This window comes from Rhinatrema bivittatum, chromosome 11, assembly GCF_901001135.1.
Source record: "Rhinatrema bivittatum chromosome 11, aRhiBiv1.1, whole genome shotgun sequence".
Taxonomy (NCBI): Eukaryota; Metazoa; Chordata; class Amphibia; order Gymnophiona; family Rhinatrematidae; genus Rhinatrema; species Rhinatrema bivittatum.
The window spans coordinates 9,604,190-9,620,195 of record NC_042625.1 but is presented as its reverse complement, the minus strand read 5'-3'; the positions used below and the strand labels follow the sequence as shown (position 1 = coordinate 9,620,195).

Genomic DNA, 16,006 nt, shown 5'->3' with positions numbered 1-16,006 from the left:
CGTCCGCTCCTTTATTGGAGCAGACGGTGAGGGAACTAGGCAAAAGCTTGATTGCGTAGCTGCACGTATATTGCAAAATCCCCCTTTATGCACATGAGTGGGCACCAGGGCATCCCTTTTAAAATTTACCTTTAAGCTAGCATCATCTGAGACTTGCATTAAATGTCAAGGAGTAGTGGGGACTTTGGATCATGTTTTTTTTGGTCCTACACAGAAATTCAGAACTTCTGGCATAATATCTTAGCTTATATTCAGCAAATTATGGGTTTCATCACAACTTGTAATGTTCTCTTTCTCTCTCTTTATTCACATTTGAAAATATAATACTCAGAAATTCATCTTGTAAAGAAAGTAAAAAGAAGAAAACAACAAATGAATCACACTATCAATAATGAAATCTTTCCATTAGTAAAGTCCATCACAAGAGAAAGAGGAAAAAATCAGAATGAAAATAAGAACATTAACTAAGGAAATAAAACTACCAAAACTCTAGAACTGATTTCACATTACAAAAAGGAGGAAATTCCAAGGGGACCATAAACTCAAATAAAGCCACTGATCTTCAGAAGTAGAGTCTATGTGGGAGCCTATGTGGGATCCAGCAGGCAATTTATCACTCAGAAAAAGAGAGTTTTATGGATTCAAAAACTACATATTTTACTTAATTAAATCTGATCAACCATTTGCATGGAAATTTCCAAAGCAACATGGTTTTAATCTGAATCACTCTAGAAAGCAATAATAAAAAGTGTCTCCTCTTCTTCTGCGTGGCTTTTGCCACATCAGGAAAAATCCTAATCTTCAGTTTCTTGAACAATTCATCCTTATGTTTATAAAAGGTTGATCAGATTCATGCTCAAAATTCACAATCAAAATAGTAGGAATTACAAAAATACCTCCAGAACTCTCACAAAAAGCGATGACATTGAAACTACCAGATGAAATTGGAGACAAATCAGCCTTATCCTCATATTTAGCTTCTGTTACATGGAAAGATATTTAAAAAATTTTTGAACACTTCTGACAAATATCTTTTGAACATTTCCTCTGCAGAAATGTTTTCTGATTTAGGGAAATTAATCAGGTGATTAATTTCTAACCTAATTAATTAATTAATTAATTTAACCTAGTTGATAATCGCCTGAATTTCAAAGCCACTATTAACAAAACCACCAAAGACTGTTTCTATCAACTACAAGTTCTGAAAAGAATTAGACCTCTTTTCCATGCCCAAGATTTCAGAACCATTCTGCAAGCAATCATTTTTTCAAAATTAGACTATTGTAACACCATCCTACTTGGCCTTCCCGCTTCATACACCAAACCGCTTCAGATGGTGCAAAATGCAGCTGCACGAATTCTGACAAACACCAGGAGAAGGGACCACATAACCCCCATTCTAAAGAACCTCCATTGGCTACCTATACACTTTAGAATAATATACAAGGCCATTCTCATCACATACAAAAACATCCACCAACTGGCTCCCATTGACCTACAGATCCCTCTCCGACTACACAATTCGTCAAGACCGACAAGAAATGCATACAAGGGTTCGCTACAGGTACCACCGCCCAAATCTACCAGACACAGCACACTAAGAGACCGAGCTTTCTCTACAGCCATCCCACCGTTATGGAACTCCATACCCTCAAATCTCAGAATAGAACCATGCATCTCAACCTTCAAAAAAAGACTAAAGACCTGGATATTCACACAAGCCTTCCCAGACGTCAATTGATCTAATACTTCCAAGCCACCCCTAATCTCCATCTACACCATGGTCGACCTTATCTCCTATCGTTTACTTGTGTAAATTAATAACCTGTCCTTTCTCTTCCTCTAAGCCAAGTTCTTATCACCGTGTTATATGTAACTGCTTTTTCAGCACCATTGTTATTGTTATGTTTACTTTGCACCCCTGTTTTATGTGAACCAGCATGATGTGACTGCTGTCTCGAATGCCGGTATATAAAAATCTAAAATAAATAAATAAATAAATAAGGTGATGATTCTTCCATTTCCATGTGTTGAGATTCCTTGGATCCCTATTGGGAACAGGTGTAGTAGTAAACCACTTTTGTTTTGGGAAGAAATATAACTACAATGTGGGTGTATAGCTCCTCCATGTGAAAATAGCATTTGGTGAGCTCCTCTGGTATATAAAACCAGACCACCATCTTAGGATGTGGATTTTAGTTTCTTTTTCCAGAGGCAGCATGTCTTGGCTATCCTCTGATATTTTCTGTTTGACTTTTAACTTCTCCATGGATATGGGAGTTTCTGTCCACCCTCCCTATCCCTTTTATATTTTATTGATGATGTATTTGAGCAATGAGTACCCATTAGCTAGGGACTCAGTTAAGTTCTTTTCTTTGCTACTTTAACATTAAAGGGAAAGGTTGCTTCCCTGAGAAGGGACCTGCAGATCATCAGTATCCAAAGGAGAGATGACTTATATACCATCCGAAGGAGGAGGAGGCGAAGACAGGAGAGGAATGAGCTGGGATGGACCCCTAACAGGGCCCAAGAATATATACTGGAGATTTGGAGAAGAGGAGTAACAGATGTATCATTCTGATACTGGAAGGGAGAACAGGAGTATACTTGGTGCCATTCAGGTAATGTGAGGAAACTAAGGAGTTCAGAGGAAGACACTCTGTATGAGGTAAGAGATAACTGACTGTATAAAACAGATTTCACACCTTTAATACTTCACCAATATTGGGAGGGAAGTATAAAGCTTATCCTGTGCCAGTGGGTGTTGTGCCCCTCCTACCTCACTCTTCTTGCGGCTCCTCCCACTCACCTCGGACCACTGGCTGCTGCAGCGTCTGTCTGCCGTCCTCTCCGGTGTCCCCGGACCGGCTTTGGTGCTGCTTCCCGCCATGCTCCTCCAAGGTACCATAGGGCGCGCGCACGCCGCCCTCATCTTTATTTCCTCGTTGGCGCGAACCTCTGGGGCGTCCCCTTGAGATGACATCACGCTGCCCGGATATTTAAGCCTACCTCTTTTGCTGGGTAATCGAGTTAGCAATTGGAATTCTATGGATGGGATTCTCTGTCCGTACCGAAGCTGCTCTGCCACTCCAGCGCTATCTGGAACTCTTATTGCTAACGGGGTACCCGCTCCTCGGGGGCCTCTTCTGCTTCTTTCAGGTGCTATCAGGAAACCGGTACTCGCTCCTCGAGAGCCCATGTTCCCTGAGTCGCTGCCTGCATCTACAACCCTTTCTACTTAGAAGACTTCACTAACAGTTTCCATCTGTGAGTACAACTACCTTCTATTCCACAGTACTGCTTCCCTGGAACCAGGTACTCACTCCTCAAGGGCCTGCCCTCTGTTCTAGTGCCAGACCTCTCGTCTAGTGGAACTGCTGTGTGAGTACAATACCACTGAATCTTTCTACTCTAAGGGATCAGGTACTCGCTCCTCGAGGGCCTGCTCTCCCTGTCTCGGAGCTTAAGAACATAAGAAAATGCCATACTGGGTCAGACCAAGGGTCCATCAAGCCCAGCATCCTGTTTCCAACAGTAGCCAATCCAGGCCATAAGAACCTGGCAAGTACCCAAAAGCTTCTCCTATTCTACCTGGGACTCATAACTCTCAGTCTCTTTCCACTACAGCACAGCCAAGCAGAAGATTCGCTGTTCCAGCGTCCTGTGGGATACTCGCCCAGCCGGGCTCAACATTTACTACTCACTACTGCCACCTCTGGTGGTTTCCAAAACTGTTTAATAAAAGATTCAAATCTGTGTTTGTGTGTCCAGAGTCTAGCCTGACACCGTGGTCCCTCACGGGACTGCCCCCCCGTGGGCATGGTCAGCTGCCACAGTATCCAAGGATCCACCCAAACATCAATAACTATAACAGTAGGATGGAAGAAACATCAGATTAAAGACTGAAGCAAGACCATAAGTCACAAATTTATTTAAAGCCCTTCTACCATCTTAACATGAATTGAACCACTGTAAAGAACATTTCATCATTTCACACTATATCAGTAAAAGTATTGTTGGAAACCAAAGTAAGCTTTCAGTAATTTTTTTTTTTGCTGTAAACTAATGTTAGTAGTTACCAGTGCTGTATACAAGAACTATGAACTGAGACTTAAGGGAATGTAATGCAAGGGCCTTGAAAGTAAGTTTTGCCCTTGAAGTTTAACATATTATAACTTTATGAGAAGTTTACCACCTGAAGCTATATTTGAGATATGGCCTCTGGTACCACTATCTGGGTGCAAGCAGCCCAGGGGTTACAAAATGTATTCTCCAGGTTCTCCCATTTATTATGAAACACAATATTGACCTTCATAAGCATATTATTCTCCTACTGAACTTAAAAACTCAGCAGCAGCCAATCTCTGAGTCAGGACAGTTTCTTAACCAGATATTTTTTCAGCTAGAGACCCAAACTTGGAAGAAAATTGAACAAATAAAGTTACCCAGGTTCTCAATTGCAAGCCACGTAATCTCCAAGGTAAAATACCTTTGGTTATGGCAAGGATAAAGCCCACTGTGCTGGACTTAATGAACCAGTTCCAAAACATTACTGAGAAGCTAAGGAGGATCCAGAGTCAATTCCATTCCCTGATGTTCCAATAGAAAATGTCCCCAAAATTCTGAAACTATAGGGCTTTCCTCTCAAAGATGCTGCCCAGGTAAGATCCAGAAATGTTATCAACCGGCAAATGAACCTCACTCCTTGACCGAATAGCTGGATCCTCAGGCGTCTTCCTATCCTCCGGGCTAAGCGATGTCTCCACAGGCAAGGAAGTCTGTGACACTTGTGCTGTTGCAACAACTTCCAATGATTCTTCCACAAAGGAAGCCATGACTCCCAAAGGCACAGAGTCAAATAGCCATTTGACTATAGGGCTTTGACAGAAGGGGGTAGATGGGCTTTATTCTTCCTTTTAACCAGAGCAGCAAAATTACAGCAAACAAAAAAGATTCAAACATGGAACCGGGAACACAGCTAGAGCAAGGCAGCCATGTTGCTCCCTCCCCCCCAATACCTACAACTGAAAAGGTTTCTGCATTCTTGGCGAGAAGTTCATCCTCCAGTTTCACACACTGAAGGAATTCTTTGCATCATTGTTATGGAGAAGTTGGGCATGAAAATGCTTTTTTATTTTTTTAAGAAGTTGGACTTTTTACTTGAACTCACCATCTCACATCACAAGAAGTCAGGTTTTGAAAGATCTTTAACTGACAGATGTTGTCACCATTATGTTTATCTATTTCATTGACTATTTTACTACATTTTTGATTTATGATGAGGAATAAGATAATTCTTGTGTTGAAGGTAATGGATGAGGGCATTTGTTGATTATTCATCACTCTGTTCTTGACATGGTGGGTTAAGAACCAGACTTTACTTTGTCAAGTATCATTTGTTTATTGCTGTTGAAATATTCAATAAAACAAATTTAAACATAAATGACAGTACACCTGTACTGATGATCACTGTAGTACTGCTTGAAACTGACAACCTGTTCACTAAGAGGTTTTATGTTCAGGTAACTGACAGGCCAAATTCCGCTATGTCATCAATTATAGATCAAGTAAAAGGCTTGTAACAAGATAATCAATACTTTTTCCTGTCCACCATAGCATACATCTGAATTCCATAAAGTGGACAGATGTAAATAGCAATGTTCTCTGGGTGAGAACTTTTTATTTTGGAGCCTCATCTGACAGGACTTGGGACGGGTCACAGAACAGAAATGGTACCAATAGCAGTGGCAGATGAGGTGTTGCATTGCAGAAACTGAGAAGTCTATTTTCTAGGTTTTGTTAGATTTGTCAAATACATTTGACATTGTTAACCATGGGATTCTGTTACAGCAATGTAGGCGGGGGGGGGGGGGGGGGAGGGAGTTTTGATTGACTAGATCTCTTTAGTTATAGTTAGGGGTTAGCTATCTGAGTAAACAGAAGTTGACTGTAGGGTCCCAAAAGGTTCCTTATTATCAGAGTTACTATTCAACATTTTTATGCATCTCTTGGGGGTGGGCTTACATGTTTTTTAGGTTTTACACATTATTCGTATATGGATGATGTCCAGCTGATGGTTTGCGCTGGCCTTGACCAGGCAGGTACAATGGAGTCCTTGAATAGAGGACTTAGTGTGAACTCTAGTGGCTATTGGACAGCTATTTGACCATGAATGTAGAAAAAACAGGTGTGCCTTTTTATAAATGGAGGGGAATTAGTTTCACCACCATTGGTGCTAAGGATAAATTAGGCTGATGTGTGGTAAAGGAGAGGGATTTAGGGGCTCAATTTGATGCAATGTTTGACATAGAATCTTATATTTCAGTGATTTATTTATTTATTTAAAGCCTTTTTTTTTTTTTTTTTTTTTATACCGGTATTAGTAGTTACATCATACCGGTTTACATCAGAACTGAAGGTGGAAATTACATCAAATAGTTACTGGGGATGGGACTACAGAGAACAATAGAGAGAAGTAGCCGGGAACTGGCAAACAAGAGTGATGGTGCAGAAAGTATGTTTTAAACTCAGACAAGTGTAGAAGCTCTGCCCATTGTTGAGTAAACCTGTCTTTTTGACAACAATCACAGATTTAATTCAATCGTGTCCTTGTTGGACTATGGTAACCAATGAGGGCTTGGGTGAGATTTAAGACGACGCTGATTTTTTGGGTTTTCAGAGGTGGAGGACCTGTGAACTTGTAAAGATTAAACTGGCTATCTCGGGATGTCGTCTGCCTTCATCTCAGGGTGCATTATTGCAGATTCCCTTGAAGTAGGAGATTCAGAAGGTAGTCTATTACAAGAGACCTTTTCTCACTGGTGGGTCCTAAGCTATGGAATTCTGCTCTGCTAGATATTAGGCTGGAGTTGAATTTAATGGCTTTTAGCAAAAAGGTAAAAACCTAGTTGTTTTCAGGGAGGTAGCTAGGCTCTGAGGTGGCATTGGTTTTTGCTGGGTGGGCTGTGGTTTCTACTTTTTTGTGTGTTTCACCATTTCAAAGAAGATTATATTCATGTACTATAGGTATTTCCCTATCCCCAGGGGGCTTGCAATCTAAATTTGTACCTGAGGCAACAGAGGGTAAAGTGACTGGTTTCCCTTGTTCGTAGGGCACTTTTCTGACCACTAGGCTATTCCTCCACTGGTAAAGGTGGTTGTGATGGACTGGATAATAACAAAAGATTGTTGTGCTGAAAAATGTTTTTTTTTTTTTTGGGGGGGGGGGTCATGGCAGCTGAGAAGGATTTTGGGAAATGTTTTTAATCTTATTGTATTGATCTTTGCATACATGGTTTATGAGATTTGACGCCACACTGGTAAGGAATGTAGCAGGTGTGGCAGTATACAAGTAATAAATGGAATTAGGAGGGGTTTGCATAGAAGGCCATATCAAACTCACCTCGCATGGGAGACTTCATGGCGGCTTCCACCATGCCAACCAGAAGTTGAAGACTCTTGGGATCCTGAGCCAGTCCAGATGCAAAAGCTGCCAGTGCGTCTGCATGGCGCCCAAGATATTGAAGGGCAACACCCTGTCGGAAGTATGCCTAAAAGAAGAGACAACAAGTGCTTAAGCACAAGAAACATTACGCTATTAAGATACCATGTGATTCATATTCTGCTGTAAGCATCAATGTTAAGCTGCAAGTAAAATTTGTATTACATGAACTCCTGACTATGCAGAAAGGTCACTTTTTCACTTAAATACATCAGGCCTGATATAGCAAAGGTTTTGCCTATAGGCAGAGAAGAATGCATTGTGCCCATTACCATGTTTTTCAAATCTAAGAACATAAGATGTACCAAACTGGGTCAGAACAATAGTCCATCAAGCCCAGCATCTCGTCTCTGACCATGGTCAATCCAGATCACTTGGAAGAATATGGCAGATTCTAATAGGGGGAATCCCTTCTCCATTGCTCACATCCTGAAGAAAGACGTCGTGATCCCTAAATACATTTGGCAAGTATTTGTTAATGGACCTAGGCTCCAGAAAGCCATCCAAACCTTTTTTAAACCCAGCTATAAGGTTATCCAGGACCACATCCTCTGGCAACAAATTCCACAGCTTAACTATGTGTTGAGACTGAAATAAATAACACTTTCTTAAACTTGTTTTAAATTTGCAATACGTTTCATTGATCCCTAATCCTAGCACTATTTGAAAGGGTAAATAACTATTCCTTATCAACTTGTTCCATATCACGCAGCCATATTAGTGCTAACCTACTAAGCCCTACCCTGTTTAGTCCTTCTTCATAAGGGAGCAATTTTTATGCCTTTCTCGATATCATTCCTCTTTAAATAGGGATGACCAGAACTGCAAAAACATGCAAGGTGTGGGGACATTAAAGCATTATAATATTCTCAGTTTTCTTTTTTAATTCTTTCCAAACAATTCCCAGTACTCTCTATCTTTTCACTGTGACTCATCTCAAGTAGTTTCAGAATCCAATAAATGAAATGAACATGCTTTTGGTTTTGCTTTAACTTACTCAGTTTATATGACCATTTAATTTAAATGATTGAAAATAAAGTAATTCATGCCTTGAAGTGCATTAAAAAAAAAAAAAGGAAATTTGAAAATATCTTAGAAAAACAATTAACAAACATGCAAAGGTAAACAACCTACATCACATAAATACTGCAGCCTGGAGAAAGGGCAGCAGCACCATTCGTCTGCGAAAGAGCCATTTTACATATAATAAGAGGGCATGAACTGCCTAATCAATCTCATCATCTGGTGCAGAATTTACTCTGTAATTTTATTATAAACATAATGCAGGGTCTTTTCTGGTTTGCAGCACTCCACAGCGATTTCAATCTGAAGGCCGCTTCCCTCTCCACAAAAATAAAATCATGTTTCAGTTTATAATGCAAAACATTTTAATAGGGAGACCTACTCTCTAAGGAGACTGAATAATTTTCAGAACAGATTCTGAAACAATATAATTGAACTTTATTTTTTGTGGTTTATGATGCCACAAGAATTCCTTTGTAACTTTATAGCCTTGTTACTGGCGTTTTCTGATCTAGAGATCTACTAGCACCAGCACAAACATCCTGCTTGAAGGATTCTCAGAAAATATGTATTATAAACATAAGCCCTTTTACAATGGCAGGGCAATCTCATGCAAATATTGTAATTGCTGTTTCCTAACCGCAAGCAGTACATGTTGTTGTAAAAATATGCTACAATACCAAATTCCTGATATTCTAGACGGTGCTATAAATATTTTATTTAGAGAGAAAGGGCAAGCTTTGGGGACATGGAGTAAAGAGAGAGAAATATTACAGCATGCAGTCAAAACAAAATAGAGTGGAGTTGCTCATTTGCAGCACATCAAGTTTAACAGACCTCGTGGTGACTGATGGCCCATGAAGTGGAGGACAGCATGTGCATCCCAAGAGGGGCCGAAGTAAACACAATGTTTTGACTATAATTAAACTAAGTTGGAAGGAAGTTGAAGGTTACAAGTTCTGATGTGTAAATATGGTAATGGGGGGAACCTTTCAACATTCTCAGTAGGTCATTATTCTTCAAAGCAAAAATTCCCTCCACACCCCCCAATAATTTATTAGTTCTTCAATGATAAACATTATCGACTCCTTTATTGCCTGCATGAATAGAATAACTTGAACCAGCGTCACCCGAGCCTGATGCTCATAGGGCCAGGAAGAATACACTGAGACAGAGAGGATGGCAGGCACGCAGACCACGGGAGGAGCAGAACCACCACAGGAGTAAGTTTCACTGGAGTATTTTAAAATTAACACCACACACCGAATAAGTTTAAAAACAAAATAGCTGTTTCCTTAAACCGAAAGATCTGAAATGCTCCACTCATGCTTTTCGTTTTAGGAGCATTCAGATACTTTTCCTTTAAGAGATGGACCATTCCAGTAACAACGTTTGAGCTCCGTGATTTCTTCTTACTGGTACAGTATTACAGAACGTGGGCTCTACTAAAGTGGCTTATGGTTTTATTTCAGAGAAGACATAAGAGTAAAACGTAGTCTTGCAGGCCTCGAACCAAGATCTGCCAGGTCAGAGGCTGGTGCCCTGCATGTAGAACCATTTATCTATTTATTTATCGATCTTCCACTTTTGCAAGCACTTTGAAGCAGATTACATTCAGGTACTGCAGATATTCCCCTTTCCCCAGAGGGCTTACAATCTAAGGGGGAGATTTATTATGCTGTAATATTTTATCAGGGGGGGGAGGCGTTCCCATGATATATGGGAAAATATTGCAGCAGTTTCCTCACAATATTTTTATCACAGAAAAAAAATGATAAAAAATATCACATGATAGGGGCAGAGTCCAATCAGTGCCATTTTAGAAAACAGTGCTGACCGACCAGGAGCTAGGGGATGCTCCAGGCCACCTCTGGTCCACACAGATTGATTTTCTTAAGAAAGGAGAGGTCTGGGATGGGAGGATTCGGGGGATCCTCTACATCACCAGGGTCTATTTTTTAGATTGCGCTAGACTACCAGGGAATATGGTTTATGTCGGGGGGGGGGGGGGTCTGCTATTTGGGGGATGGGTTTGGATATGGGGGGGGGGTCTTTAGTTGGGTAATTTTGAACAAAGCGAAGGGATTGGAAAGGGGAGCGAGGCACTGCTGTGCAACGTTAAATTTTATTTTTTAGATAATTTTTGGGCCTGCAGGCTCACCTTGGACAGACAGCAGGGGGTCTCCACTCAGACCCCCAGAGGAAGGGGATATGAACAGTGGAGGGGGGGGTTATTTTTTGGCTGCATGACCCTTTAAGAAGTATTCCGGGGACATTGGGATGATTGTTAGTGCCCAGATACCCCCCTCCTGACCCCCCTCCTGACCCCCCCAAGCTGGCCAAAAGTGCCTTTTGGGCCCAACGAGGGTCCGGGAGCGGACCCAAGGGGAATCACGTGAGGTCGGCGTCACTCCGACGTGACGCCGACCTCACGTGCTCCTTGCAAAGGAGTTCAGAAATGGTGTCCTGACCCCGCTGGACCACCAGGGAGTTTTGGTAAGTCTTGGGGGGGGAGGGGATTAAGGAGGGTGAGGGGTTTAAATTTTTATTTGCACATATGGACATAGACTCAACTTATGGAATTCTCCATATGTCCATATTGACCGCAAATGACCCCCCCTTTCGACTTATGGACTTATGAACTTAAACTTTTGGTCTGCACATCCCTAGTATTTTCACTCTTTCCTCCTGATTGTTTCCCTAGCTATGGCCGTTCCCAGTTACCACAAGTTGGTTTAAACATGATGCTGAATTTGATTATAATAATAATTTGAAATATTTAAATGATATTTATTATGTCTGTTATTTTCTTTATGGTGTTTTATTCTGTACTATTGCTAGGATTGTGCTTGTGTTATTATTTTAATGTTTTAAGTATTTTAATGTTAGAACCCAATATTACACTTATGGTAAAAGGTAGGCTATCAAGTTTAAACAAACTTTCTCCCCCACCCAAAAATGTGTCTTAATATTTCTCTGCCTGTTATGAACATGAACCTTGACTATCATATATCAAATAAGAGTCTACGTATAGATGCATATTTTTCATTCACTTAGCAGGTACTGTGCTAAAGTCAATTTGATACACCATTTGTACCTAGAGGTGCAAAATGGTTCCAAGTCTGACTCGGACGACACCAATTTCAGCCACAATCAGGAATAGCAGAATTACTTGTTCCAAAGCCACAATCCCAGGACATCCTAAGTGGCTCCAAGGATACCCGCCAAGTCAAGGAAATCCAAAACACTTTCAATTCTGCCTTCCACTGAGTCTAGCTCTTTAAAACAGGATTTGTGAGCCTCTTTTAAAGACATTTGCATATTCTTATTTGTACAGTTAATCAAGATCCACTACCGAATACTTAACAAATGTACCAAAACGTGCCTAAAGTCCCAACCTAATCTACTAACACTTTTGCATCTATTGTTCTTGAATTCTTCAAACCGAACCTACAATAACAGAAGGCTGTCAAAGACCTTTTCTCCTTCATCTCTACACAATAGATAGCAGTAATAGAAACTATATTTATATGGTGTTCAAGGTACATTAGTTAGATACATGCTTCAACAATAAAGATCTGTAATTAATAGTCAACCAGGCTCTTGATTAGGGCTTTCAAATACTTTTAGAAGCAGAGATTAGGTAAAATCAGAAATGACATGGAAAATTTATGAACATGAATATTTAATCTCTTTTCCATTAGCCAGTGTTGATTGTGGAGCCATTTCTAATGAAATGGATGGAGTGAAAAAAATTCATTTCATTAACCTTTAGTATAAATGTGTTATTATTGAACCAAACAGGCCATTGTAGTAGAAAACTAGTTCAATGGTAATTAGATTACACACACAATGATTTAAATCAAAGAAAAACTAAAGGAACGAAGATTTGATTTCCAGCATTAACCCCCCCACCTCCCCCATACACACACACCTACAATTGCCTTTTTTGGACAACACTGATGAAAATTGATTTGCTTTCTCAGTCTTCAGGTACAGATTTCTAATCTTTAGCTTTCGGTAATTCCTGTAGAATGTTCTTCATATTCTGTATCCTGTCTATATACAAAAGTGTGAAATGTGCACACTTTGCAAGCTTTTCTTAAAAACAATCCCTCACTTCAATTGTTTTTGCTGCAAATTCATTAAAACATTATGAGGGACCTGAATTTACATTATTTTCCAAAAAATGTGCAAGATCTCACTCTAATTATCAGTTTCCCCTGGTCTCTGAGAATTTACAAGAAGGGGTTGTTACCTCTCCACAGAAACATCCACCAGACTTTGTATATTTGCATGAAAGATTTTGGATTAAATCTTATGGCAAAAATGTATGTGAGGGATACCAGATTTTTGCAATATTTGAACATTATATGGTAGATTTTAAATGCGCAGCGCGCACATCAATGAGGGGATGCGTGCACAAGCTGGGCTTCTGCGTGCCAACCAAATTTTAAAATCTGTCCAAGTGCGTGTATATCTCCCGCAGCATGCACATCTCACTTGATTTCAAAAGAGGGTATGGTCTGGGCGGAATGAGGATATTTTGGGGCATGGCCAAGAGATGTGTGCTTACATACTTATGTGCCCTGGTGCATGCCCAGGTCCACTGCTGCATACGTTTACTTCTGCTATGGAGGTGGCGTTATAGAAATAACCCTGTCATTTCAGAGGGGTATAACGGGTCAGGGGTAACTAGGGGGAGTGCAGGCTATTAAACCAGGGTGAACTGGTGAAACTGGTCATGGCTTGGACACATGCCGATTGTAAAATACCCTGGCTGACGCGTTAGATACCCGGTTTATGCAGCTAGGGCACACCCTCACTTAATATTGCGCTCACATGTGCATGCACCCTGGCTGTTTTATAAGGTGCGCAGATATGTGTGTGCCACGCATGCATCCATGTACACCTGTCCGCCGCTTTGAAAGTTATCATCTATTTACTCAGTTTTGCATTCCACCTTTTCAAAGGATTTGCCCAAGGCAAAGAGAGAGAAGTATATATTAACTTTTGTGCACAGCCTAACTTACAACCAAGACGTGATATGCAATTATTATATACTTTTCCATTTTCATCCATTACAATGGCTATTATTTATAAAGTGACAGCAATTTGCACAATGATATACAACAGAAGGGAGAGAGTGCAAGAGACAGTGAAGCCCTTATAAGAAGGGACCTTTGTTTTCAGTTTTTATTTTATTTTGCCTGGGAGAATTTTAATGTTATAACAAAAAAAATAAGTAGAAAAATTACTTTGTTAAAACAAGCAGGAGAAAAGTCAGCGGAAAAGTCATTTTCCCACTGATATATTTTTTGTTATAGCACGGAAATTCCCATGATAAATAAATAAAAGCTAAGGTCCCTACTTATCAGGTAGCATGCCTCCCAATAAGCATCTTGGGTTGAAAAGAGCCTCTTCCAGAGATGAGACATGGTCCATATGTTTGCTGCGTCTCTATTTACAGCCAAGCATTCCTCCATATACAGCTGACAACTCAGTTCTAAGTCATTAAGACATTCTAAGCAAACCTGCATAAAGAAAGTGTTTAAAATAGCAAATCTTGCTTCTAAATACTACCAGATTACTTAAAACTTTCAACAGTCAGTGGCTTAAATGGAAACTTCCTACCAGCATATCTGCTCTCAAGCCTTCTGGTTCAGAAGCTGAAATCTCTCTCTCTCTCTCTGGTGGCATCACAACCATCCCATCCCTCTGATTCTCTGCTTTTCTTTCAATTTCTAATTATTTCCATCTGATTCCTCAGGCCAGATTCTCCTAAAACTACACTTCCCATCAGGCTTTGCCCCAGAATGACAACTGATCCTCTGGTTTCTGGCGTTCTCTCTGGTGGCTAGCTGCCCAAACTTCCTGAAAGGCATGGATGTTTCATATGAAGTAAAAGCTGCAAATACAGAAAATACAACCTAGCACTACCCACAATATAATAAACAATCCTTATCATGACTGGTAGGGTATTAAGATTGTACTATAAAAGTCCCTTTACCACCCTAAAATGACCATCAAGAAAGCATTTCTGGCATTATTTTAATGAGCAGGCATATAGCAGTTAATTCTTCATGTACACAATGGATTGGCCCTGTTCTTATTTAATGGCAATTTCCAAAAATTTTATTTTTATTAAGTGTGTCTCTTCAGCAACACGTAGCAATTACAATAAATATACCGTTAAAAATCTTTCCTTTATCCCTGACCAACTAAATTAGTGCAGATAAAACTGCAAAGCACAAACATTTACTCTCAGAAAAAGAGTGGGGTCAGATGCAGATTTTCCGTGCTATCCAGCTAAGTTTAACTGCCTGATCCTGGTCAATCACACATGGCAGGCCTAAATCTAGCTGCAGAGGCGTACCCAGAGTATTTGGCACCTGGGGCGGATACTTCTTTAGCATCGCCCCCCCAACATATAATTTTAAAACTTCTTAAACATCGATAAAATACTTCAAAACTGCAGAGACATCAAATAACACCCAATAATTAAAACTAATAAGGATTTTAAAAATCTCCCGCTCTCCATATCTGTCATCCTAAGATTGTTGTAGACTGGGGGCAAGCATGCACACACACGTGCACTCTCTCTGTTCCTCTCTCTCATACAAGCTTCCTGTGTCTCTCTCACACACAGACATGCTTCTTCCATCTCTCTCTCACACACACACACACACATGCTTCCTGGTGTCTCTCTCACATGCTCACACACACACACTTCCTCTATCTCCTTCTCTCTCACACATGCACACATGCAGACAAAAACTGAACTGGAAACCACAAGCCAGATTCTGTATGCAGTGCACCAATGGAAAAGCAGAAAATCACTATTCCTCAAAACAATACAATTAAAAAATATAAATCAATCAGAATAATAAAACCATACTAAAAAATATTGATTTCAAAACAGCTGATGAATAGAACAACATTCAATAATTAAAAGCTCCTGTAGACATTTTTAAAATTTTCCAAAACATCAATAAAATATTTCAAAACAGACATCAAATGATACCCAATAATTAAAACTAATAAGGATTTTAAAAATCCCCACTCTCCATACCTGTCACCCTGAGATTGTCGTGAACTGGGGGTACACACACACACACATAATATGCTCCCTCTGTCTCTCACACACATACACGCTTGGTGAGAGACAGAGGGAGCTTAAGAGTGTGTGTGTGTGAAAGAGACAGACATGTTTTCTCTGTCTCTCACAAATACACGCTTCCTCTTTATCTCACACACGGTTCCTGTCTCACCCATGCATATACACACACACAGGCATCCTCTCATACACACACACACACCCTCAGACATACACTGGCACTTACTCTCACAGGGTCAATCTCTCCCTTCTTCGGCCGCCGGCAGCATTGCAGGGCTTCTTCTTCAGCTGCTGGCTCCGGGAGCACAAGTGGCAATGCTGAGCCTGTTCTTTGCTGCTGCACTGGCTCCAGGAAATACCGCTGG

At 40.4% G+C, this 16,006-nt stretch overlaps 1 protein-coding gene across 2 annotated transcripts in view; it reads right to left on the bottom strand.

Annotated features, from left to right (window-relative positions):
- Positions 1 to 16,006, bottom strand: part of TTC28 (tetratricopeptide repeat domain 28) — a 2,190,403-nt gene that overhangs the window by 890,212 nt on the left and 1,284,185 nt on the right. For both annotated transcript variants that reach the window (XM_029572102.1, XM_029572103.1), the window contains exon 3: positions 7,403 to 7,550. In XM_029572102.1, coding sequence (XP_029427962.1) covers positions 7,403 to 7,550 — 148 coding nt within the window. The remainder of the gene's footprint in view (positions 1 to 7,402; positions 7,551 to 16,006) is intronic.